Here is a 10,901-nt window from a genome sequence, read left to right on the forward strand (position 1 = left end):
AAAGTATTATATTTTTCCACAAAAGTATATACTTTCCAACATAAGTAAAAATACTTTATTCCTTATTAGTATTACATTTTTCAGTATAAGTATTACATTTCAATATTGACCTGACCTGTTTCACAATTCAATCTATAATTATTTATCTTTTTTGTAGTCTTTTTTATCGACAACAATTATAAAAGAAATTTTACCCAAAATACACACTTTGAAATAATGATTACAAACTCCTCATGAAAAAAAAAAAGAAAAAAAAAAAAAGTCAATCAGAAGTCAAGAAATAAAATAAGAAAAGGAAAAGGTGTTTTATACCGTTTAACACTTTGACCCCATCGAAACATGACATACTGTACTAAAACAAATTTTATTTTATTTTAGTTTTTATATTTCTGCAGATGCGTTTTTCAATTTAATTTCGTTTCATTTTTGACTTCAAAACGTTCCCGCCCACTGCTATCTCTCTCTCTATTCAAATCCCAAATCTCAGAATTACAGAAAATCCTCTTCTTCATCTGCTTCACTCCAAGCACAATCCTTTTTCTCTTTTCTAATTTTCTACATCTACATTTACATATATACACTAGTGCATAGAGGGAGTAGGGGAGAAGCAAGTCTTGCTGAGATTCGGAACCCTAGCTGAATTTCTCCCAGCCATAAAGGATGGATCAGTACCATATCTACGAAGCCATTGGCCGCGGCAAGCACTCGGTAAAGCTCTTTCCTACTCCGCTTTCGCTCAATTGTATTTTACACAAACTTGAGCTAAGTTAGTGATTTCACATCTTCCGAAATGAGAGATTTGCGCTCTTTTTGCATCTGTTTCGTTCATGTATGTTATCAATAGCTAATAGCTTCTGAATTCTGAAATAAGGATTGAGCTCACAATTTTTTTTTTTTCTTCTGTAAACTTTGGAATCAAAATCGTAAATGAGGCTTGAAGCTTAGGAAGAATGGAAAATTTTGGTGTTTATCCGTGCTTCAATGCATGGGTACAGTTATGGAAGTAAAATACTTTGTCGTGGACAAAATTTAATTTTACTTTTGTGTTAAGAAACATTTTAACGAATCACTTAAGAAATTAGCATATGGTATGCTGTTCAAACAATAGGCTTAATGGAATTGTTTCTGTGAGAAGTTCATTTAGTATTACTGTGAAACTATTCCGTAATGTGCATAAAACAGATTTCTAATACAATCATCAAATTGCAATTTTGTACATTTCACTTGCACAGACTGTATACAAAGGAAGGAAGAAGAAGACCATTCAGTATTTTGCAATCAAGAGTGTGGATAAGTCCCAGAAGGCCAAGGTTCTTCAAGAAGTGAGTAATCTTTTAAAGCATTTTCCCTTACTTGTAGTCATATATTTATTTATTTTTTTTAAATTTTTTTTTTTTAAAGGTTGAATGATCTGAACTTGCTTTTAGCCAATTTATTCTATGAAAAAAAGAGGAATACTACTCCTGAGAGTTAATACCATGAATCAGGAGGGATCTGAATTGTCTCTCTTTTGTATTTCCTTTTGCCCTAATCTATTATTCTCTTTTGAAAATTAATAGATATTTCCTATTGTCTCCAAATAAATGTAATAGAAATATTTAAATTTGAATTGCCATCTGTTGAGCAAGAAGACCCTATTAATTATTTAATGTATTGCTTGATTAAAAGGTACTCTGTGCTAAGTTTTAAATAGAAGTCCCCAAATTGTTTTCCTAGAATTCGAAAAACTACAAGATCTTTGTATTAGTTGCAGCTGAATGTGTTTTGATTGTTAGACAAAAGAGGACCATTTTTTCTTACATCAAATGTCAGGTCTTTTGGAATCAAGCATGCAAGAGATTGCATTCATTATTTTGGTATAGTATGGTTATGTTTGGAGATACCATTCTCCTAATGTTTGCTAATAATAATTGACAGACTTTCCAATATTGTTTTACTTTTATCCACAGCCATAATATGTTTTTGTTCCCTAGGCTTACTTCACCACTGTTCTCTTGGCTTACTTCTCCACATCTTCAAAGGTCCATGTTGCTTATGGAGCCTCAGAAGTGTTAAACTTCTTTAGAAACTTAGTTTTGAGTAAAACAAGGTTGTCATTGTGTTACTCACTACATAATATGTGAATGTCTAGAATGCATGATGCAATGTTTTTTGGTTGACCTTTGTGGGCTTGTGGAGTTGTGGTTACTCCCAAGTGTTTCATGTATGAAATATAAGACTAAGCTGTCCACACATTAAAAGCTTAACAATATTTATTTCATTAAAACATAGTAAACGCATAACTGTATTTATCATCATCATCATCTATTTTACGCTATCAAAATTGGATAGGAGATACGGAGTACATATTTGGTTTATCTATGAGCCTATGATATTAAGTTAATTTAAACTAAATTCTTTGCTGCCTCCTTAATATTCTCATTGCATGATGCATGCCAACCATGTAAAAGTTATATGGGTGCGGATGACTTCATTGACACAATGACACCTCTGTATAAGCATTTTGCTTTTCACTGAGAAAAGAAAGATGAAATCTTTTTGTTTTTTTGTTTTTTGTTTTTTTTTTTCTTTTCCTTTTCCTTTTCCTTTCATCTTTAGATACTCCATACGGTTTGCTTCTTAATTGCAGGTTAGAGTTCTTCATTCTCTTGATCACTCAAACATTTTAAAGTTTTACTCCTGGTAATTCAGTCTCATCTTATTTCTGTGTTTAGTTTTGGAGCTCAGTGGCATTATGCCTTCTTACTCTTTTACTTAATTGATACTTAGGTATGAAACATCTGCTCACTTATGGCTGGTGCTAGAATATTGTGTTGGAGGAAATCTCATGGCATTATTACAGCAGGTAGTTTGGTGTGCTAGATATTTGAGCTCCTTCTCATTCTTTCCACTAGTGAAATTCTCAGTACACTTTTAGAGTTTTAGGTCTCTATGTATGTTGAGAAGTGTTATAACAATATGGTCCTGCTCATTTCTTTGATTAATAAAGAATGTTAATATATGCATAATTTTTACTGTTAGAGGGTGCATTTTTCAATTGTAGTAATTTTCTTCTGTTTTAGTGCTTGATGTTTTTTGGAAGACAACTCCTCTAGTATGTAATTCATATATAGTTATATCCTTTTTTAATTGACAAATTGTAGTCCATATATACCATTGTCTAACTGATAACTGATTGAACATATTTTTTAGTCATATGCAGTACATATTTTTATGCCAGGTGGTACTCAGTGCTCTGCAAGTCCTTTTCTTTTTCCTTGAGCATTTGAATAATCATTTGGTGCTTGCATTGGTTTGAGCCTTAGCCCTTAGATCTCATAGAAGTACAGAAACAGGCAGAAAAAACTATCATTTGCATACCTTATGGACATTGTATCTAGGCTAAATGTGACAATTTGGCAACATTGAATAATTGAGTGCAGGATAGTAGGCTTCCAGAAGATTCAATACATGATCTTGCTTGTGGCCTTCTAAGAGCTTTGCAGTAAGTAAATCTAGCTTCACTCTTTCATTTTATCAACATTTATTTGTGGATAGCATAAAGTTGATAGTTGTGTTGGTATTGCCGTTTGGCTATTGGCCTTGTTGCCAGGTTTTTACATTCAAAGGGAATAATATACTCTGATTTAAAACCATCAAACATTCTATTGGATGAAAATGGACACACGAAGGTATTCTGATGCATTTATTGTATTCTTTTTTTAGTCATCACTTTTATCTTTTAGCTACTAATTTTCTCTTTATTACAGTTGTGTGATTTTGGATTATCAAGGAAATTAAATGATATTTCAAGAGCACCCTCCCAGGTACGCTCATGCCACCATGAAAAAAGATATCTTTGCTTTTTGCAGTATGTGGGTGTATAATGCTATATATGTATGTACGCATTTCTTTCAGATGCATATTGTTTTGTCCTGTCCCTGCATTTATTTATTTGCTATTCTTTAATAAAATTTTCAGTTACCACAAGCAAAGCGTGGAACTCCCTGTTACATGGCTCCGGAGCTGTTCCAGGATGGAGGAGTCCATTCTTATGCTTCTGATTTTTGGGCTCTTGGCTGTGTGCTGTATGAATGCTATGTTGGGAGACCTCCATTTGTTGGAAATGAATTCACCCAGTTAGTGAAATCAATACTTGCAGATCCAACTCCAGGCCTGCCTGGTTCTCCAAGTCGCCCCTTTGTGAATCTGATCAATTCTCTTTTAATCAAGGATCCAGCTGAAAGAATTCAATGGTCTGAACTCTGTGCACATGCCTTTTGGAGAACAAAATTTTCTCCGGTCTCATTACCTCCTCAACCTGCTTTTGATAATATGATTGAGATTTCTTCTAGACCATACCTTTCAGAACGAAATGGTGAAAAGCCTCCACAAAACAAGACTCCACAAAAAGCTCGTGAAAAAGATTCTAAAGTGGTTAACCGGCATGATGAGCATCCAAACATTGGATCTAAAGGTCCAGAGACACCTAATAGGTGCATATCCAGTGGTCGAAAACCTCAACTAAAAGCTTATGGCAGAATTATTGATGACAAGCACAAGGATACAACACATAATACAAGGGAGGTCAATCTACTAAGGCTATCCAGAATTGCAAAATCAAATTTAAGGAGGGAAAATGAGAAGGAGAACTACAGGAGGCCATTGCCCAATGGCTCTGAGAATGATGCAGAAGTCAAAATTGAAAATAATGATATGGAACTTGATTTTGGTGAGAACACTGAAGATGAGACGAATGATGAACCTGATGACACTGAAGGCATCAAATGTACCCCAGAATCCACTGGGTCAACTCCAAGTCAGCAAGAGGGGAAGGTGGAAGAGATGGATAACACCAATTCAGGAATATCAGTTAACACACCTTTCGCAGATGACTCAAGAACAATGGACCAGGAGCCATTTTCAGAACAGACTGAGCTTGCTGCAATGTTACCCGCTGATAGTCCTCAACTAAAGACTCCTAGAAATAAAGAGGGTCCTAGTTCTGACTCCGGTGCACCAAAATCAACAAACCCCTTAGAGGTTCTCTGGCATCCTTCTGATCTTTCAGTCAGACCTGTTATGCCTAGTAGAAAATCAGATAAAGGTTCGGGGACAATTCCTTCACTTCCATTTGATGCTCTTCAGACCTCTGATTTTGTCAAATTGTCAAAGGAACAATTGGATTCCCTGATTAACAGGATCATAGGCATTGTCACTGGGAACACTCCTGGGGAGAAACAAAATGTGATCAGGTACCTTGAGATGCTAAGTTGCAATGCAGATGCGGCGAACATCTTGACAAATGGCCCTATTATGTTAGTACTGGTAAAAATGCTAAGGCAGTCTAAGGCATCACTTTTGCGTGCTCAACTCGCTTCACTTATTGGTTTGTTGATCCGCCATTCTACTTTTATTGGAGATGAGCTGTCAAATTCTGGAATCTTAGGTGCTCTAACTGATGGCCTCAGAGATAGGCAAGACAAAGTGAGAAGGTTTTCCATGGCTGCATTGGGTGAATTGCTGTTTTATATATCTACTCAGAATGAGAATGCTAGGGATTATAATGCATTGGAATCTCCATCTAAGGATAATCGACCTTCATCTGGCTGGCAGGTCAGTGTTTTAATTCTAGACATTAACGTGCTGGATTAAATCAAGTAGAAGTTTTCCAATCATCAAGTTTCCTTTGTGTTATAAATGTATTCATTCATACTGGAGTATGATAGCAGCATTATTATCTAGTTAGCTCCTTGTTTTAAACATAAACTTCTTTTGCAATGCATATTATGTACTGAAACACGGGAAAATTGCTTTCCTCATAAACCATGAAAGCTCTTACAGGATTAAACGTGTTCAAATATTTTGAAATATTTAGATGAATTTGAAAATCTCACAGGTGTAAATAGTATAAAAAATTTCAACTTCATTACTCCAATTAGTAGGTGAAGTATAGACTTGCAACCTCTTTGGTATTCTTTCATATTCATTTTGCTTTTCTGCCATGGATAAATTTCAGTTGTTCTATGGTTTCCTTTTTCTTTTATGGTTTTGTTTAAAATGAATGTGACATCTTAAATATAGTGGGATGAAAGAAGGGGACAAGGGGTCTATTCTTTTCCCAGTTGTCATATTCTAAATCCCTTTATTGCACTGGGAGAAATTACAATTAAGGTGTCACCATTCTTTTTAGATTGGTTGCATTAGTTTAAACTGTCAAGGATATTTGAGTTAGAATTTATTAGCAGTCTCCATACTGAGATGGGGTTCTTTACACATTTCCCTCAGGTACTTCTACATTATCAATCAGGAAACCTAGTTAACTATAGGCACGATTATACCATCTGCATAAAATGGAAGAAATATACAAAATGCAATCTGCTTCAACATGACTGAGATTATATCTCCAATAAATAAGATTGTAAAAGATTAAAATTAGGTCATTAAGTTTGATTGATATGCTATCCCAATCTAGGCAGCACTTTCAGAGTTCCAAATGCTATTGCTTGGACAATGGTGACTATTGAACTATTACCACCGCATGTAGTACTTTCTTACTCACTGGTGCTTTCTTGGTCCTTTCAACAGCATTATTATGGCTGTTGTGGTAAGGAAAGGTTGACTCATCCTTCCATTTTTTTGCTTTCATATAAAGATCTGATTCACATGCACTGGCTTAATTGTTTTTGTCCTATATGTTTACTTGTTCAGGTTACGAGTTCAATGATTTCCTTAATATCATCAGTTTTACGAAATGGAGAGGATGATTTAACTCAACTTTATGCACTTAGGACAATTGAAAACATTTCCAGTCAAGGAGGCCACTGGTCTGCTCGTTTCACAAGTCAGGATGTAATTAGTAACCTCTGTTATATATTTAGGGCTCCAGGTAAACAGGAGAGCATGAGGCTAACAGCAGGATCTTGTCTGGTACGTCTTGTTCGTTTTAACCCTTCCTGCATTCAACGGGCTTTGGATAAACTTTCATTGAAGGATATTTCATCAAGCCTAGTTAAGGGTAGTCCACGTGAGCAACAAATCTGCTTGAATCTTCTAAACATGACTCTTTTTGAAAGTCATATGCCTGCAAACATTGGACGGTACCTTCCTCCCTTGTTGGAAGACAAGAACCTTGTCCCACACCTCATTAGTCTAATAGAGCAGGGGGGTGAAATTTTGAAGGGAAAGGCCCTTCTATTTGTGGCTCTACTATGTAAGAATGGCAGGAGATGGCTTCCACAATTTTTTTGCAATGCAAAACTACTTTCAACAGTTGATAGGCTGGTGAAGGATAAGGACAACTATGTGAAGCAGTGTTTAGATGCATTTGCATATGTTGTGGCTTCAAGTGTACCAAGTCTGTTGGAAACTATTATTGCAGATATTCAGCAAATCATGGGTGGTAGACGCCGTGGGCAGATTATGGGAGTCACAAGTCAGAATTCTTCAAAGAACAGCATTCACTTTTTTCCTGTTGTTCTCCATCTTCTTGGTTGCTCTTTACTGAAGCAACGGGTTGCAAGTCACCAGGTTATACAGCAGTTGGCAAATCTTATGAAGCTGATGGAGTCACCTTTCCAGGTAAGTTCAATCTTTGCACTCCTTAGTACCTTAAAGAGTTAAAGTTCAAACCAAACCTATCTTGAAGATAATTTCCCAATACAAAGTACTCCATATAATATTGCCTTCTATTCCCTGATTGGACCATGGAATATAGTAAAATAATTGTAATTTTTAGATTATTTATGGAATGCATGACCTACCTGGCTACCTAGCTGTATTGAGAAACCTGGAGTAATTTGTTTTTCTTAAATTCCAACTGTTTTGTTTGCCCATCATAAGCCATGTAATTGGTAACTCTTTTATGTGCATGAATAGAATCTGGACAGGTAAAGTATACAGCATAAGTCAGTCAGGTATTTAATGTGGCATAACCTCTGGATTTACTCTAGAACAGAAGATGTGTATACATAACTGAGTTTGTTGTTGGTTTGTACCAATATTTATATAAAGTTATCCACTAAATTTCAGGGAAGAGATGATTTTCAGATAACACTTCTGCGGATTCTTGAGTCTGTTGCAGAGGAGATGTCTGTGATTAAAGAAAGTTCTAACATATTTACTTGTCAGATCCTACCTAGTTTATCTGTGCTATATAAAGGAAATAAAGACGGTGATGCCAGGTTTTTGTGTCTGAAGGTTTTCTTTGATTTGATGGTCACTTTACTGAATGAAGTGTCAGATAATGAACAGAGGATGATTGAATTGAAGTCTATATCAAATTCATATTTCCTTCCTCTGTACCCGTCTTTGATTGAGGATGAAGATCCAATTCCTGTTTATGCACAGAAACTCCTAGTGATGCTCATCGAGTATAGTCATATAAAAATTTCAGACATTCTTCATATGAAGATAATATCACAGTGCTTTGAATTTCTGCTCGTTGATTTCTCAACTGTGAATGTCAACAATGTCATGCTGTGTCTGGCTTTGGCATCTGCTCCAGAACTGGAGACTAAAGTCCTTTCTCAACTCAAAGTTGTGAGGAAGCTTGGAAGCCTGTTGGAGTTTGTACGTGCAAAGGAAATGGAGGATTTCATTGAGCCTACTCTTTGCCTGTGTAGGGCTTTCCTTTTGCGCTCGGTGGGCAGTAGGAAAGGCTCTAGCTATGCAAAAGAACCAGTTCTGTTATACGATAATTCCTGTGATGCGATTGACCAGAATGAGTGCATCCGAGATATAATGGACTTTGGTGAGAATGTTGGAGTCCTGCTAGAACTTAGCAAGTCCAGTGAGAATAGCACATCAGATGTAGCTTCTGAATGCTTGATCTTGTTGTTCAAGGCAGCACCGAGGGAAGCTACAACTGGCTTCCTAACCAACCTCGCCAGAGTGACAGTCATCCTCGAGTCCTGGACTCCAAGCATCTCCCACTTGCTACCGCAAAGGATTCTTTATGCTCTCGGTTATGCTTGTCGCCAATATTTGTCACATGCCATGATACTAGCAATACATTTGCCAGAGATATCAAAACTCGAAAGAATTGTGTCTCAGCTCAAAAGCTGTAGCATACAAGCTGTTACAGATGCTGCCTCTCATGCTGCATTGGAGCTTCAAAGACTTCCACGTCGTTATTGAATTCCAAGGTCAGTCTTTCAGCTACAATTTCATGCCACATTTCAGTGCATTTATACATACTACTAACTGCTTGTAATAAAATTTTCCAACAAAAACCCTTGCGTTTATCATCAATGGGCATTTTGTGCGATTTAGCTAGCTTACATGCCTTTTGAAATTTGCGGCCAATGGAGAGATCATTTCCCTTATGCAACTAGTTCACTTAAAGATGTGTACGAGACTGAACGGGTTTAACTCACTCATTTAGTAGGCAACATTTGGGGGAAGAGATCAATGTTCAAAACTCGGCAGTGGCAGTGTGGGGATCCTTTATGCCCACCGGCATTTGGCCCTGCTTGTTAAGCCAATGAGTTATCATGATTTACATCTTTCGAAATACTTTGTTAGGCCGAGGTGTAGGGAGCTCTTGGAGTTGGGGATACAACCTTTTGGGGAAGAAAATATGAGTGTACGAGTGTTTTAATAACTTGTAATGTAAATATTGCTTCATTGAGTGTTAACAATGTTTTAATTAAATTAAAATAGGATTTCACAAAGCATTAGTCTACGTACTTTTAGTTGAAATTAACGCCAATAACGAAAATTCTTGCAACACCGCATTGTTTGTTTGTATTCTCTATTAGAATGCTGCTCAAATAAACATTGCATTTTGCAGGTGCGCATGGAGGTGATTATTAGGCTTCATTACATAATTCGCATTCTTTGAATGCGCGTTATAAGGCATTTCATCCATCCTGAGGTTTCTTCACTCTCTTAAAGGTTGGTGGAGGAAGAAGAGCCCTTCTCGTCATTTTCATCAACCTATTTGTATAATGCATGTATGGTTGTATCATTCTTAATATCCTCAACTGATTTGTTTCAGCTACCATGCTTTCAGGCATTTATATGATGGTATTATTTATAAAGACATTTAATCTTCAGTTATATTAATTCGACTGAAAATTGCTTATGCAATGTTGGCCCTTTAACACCTAACTGATGAACTATGCAGGATAATAGTGAATATAGAAAAAGAGAAAGGCAGCTGATCATAATTTTATTCATCAACATCCAACCTCTACAATACATGTAAACATATACATAATACAAAGTAAGAGATACAATAATGACATGTTTAATGATGGACCGTTATGTTTGTTACATTAATAATGTCTATTTATTATTTATTTATAACACTCCCCATTTGACATTATTTTATTATGATCTTGCTTTGTAAAAAACTTGTTAGGAAAATCTTGTGGGAAAATTTAAACAAGAAAAGAGTACAAGATATATGGATAATATATTTAAATACATTCATGTCTCATTAAAAACTTTACCAGGAAAATCACGTGGAAAAAACCTAATTGAATAAAAGAGTATATGATATATTTGTAAAATTATATATTGTACTGGTTGTCTAATTAAAAACCTTAACTTAGAAATTCTTGTAGGAAAAATGTAGCTAATAAAAAATAGTACAATTATAAGCCATAATGCTCGAAATTTTGGGGTTTATCTATTTAAGTATTGATTTGCAACTTTTCCCCATCAACATAATTATATCATACTCATGCCTTGTTAACAAACCACACTAGAAAAACCCGGTGAGAAAAATCTAGCGAGAAAAAGAGTACATGGTATGTGTGTATTCATATGTTGCAAAAGGTATAACTGTTCGTCCTCTTAAGACCCAATCTTCAAGATTGATTCAAGTAAATGTAATTCACGTCTCCTCCTAAAGATAACAATATTCAAGTTCTACATAGCTTAGAGTAAATTCATTGTTTCAAAAAAAAAAAAAA

The 10,901-nt window shown here is 35.6% G+C and overlaps 1 protein-coding gene across 1 annotated transcript; it reads left to right on the forward strand.

Annotated features, from left to right (window-relative positions):
* The first annotated feature begins 430 nt into the window (after positions 1-430).
* Positions 431-10,041, forward strand: LOC116033543 (serine/threonine-protein kinase RUNKEL). Its single transcript, XM_031276291.1, has 11 exons — positions 431-708; positions 1,233-1,322; positions 2,630-2,682; positions 2,770-2,845; positions 3,423-3,484; positions 3,593-3,671; positions 3,750-3,806; positions 3,961-5,595; positions 6,691-7,560; positions 8,011-9,125; positions 9,773-10,041. Exons 1-10 carry the CDS (start codon positions 661-663, stop codon positions 9,115-9,117), a joined length of 4,077 nt encoding a protein of 1,358 aa, XP_031132151.1. The 5' UTR covers positions 431-660; the 3' UTR covers positions 9,118-9,125; positions 9,773-10,041.
* Positions 10,042-10,901: the final 860 nt, after the last annotated feature.

The sequence above is a fragment of the Ipomoea triloba genome, chromosome 10 (assembly GCF_003576645.1).
Source record: "Ipomoea triloba cultivar NCNSP0323 chromosome 10, ASM357664v1".
Lineage (NCBI taxonomy): Eukaryota > Viridiplantae > Streptophyta > Magnoliopsida > Solanales > Convolvulaceae > Ipomoea > Ipomoea triloba.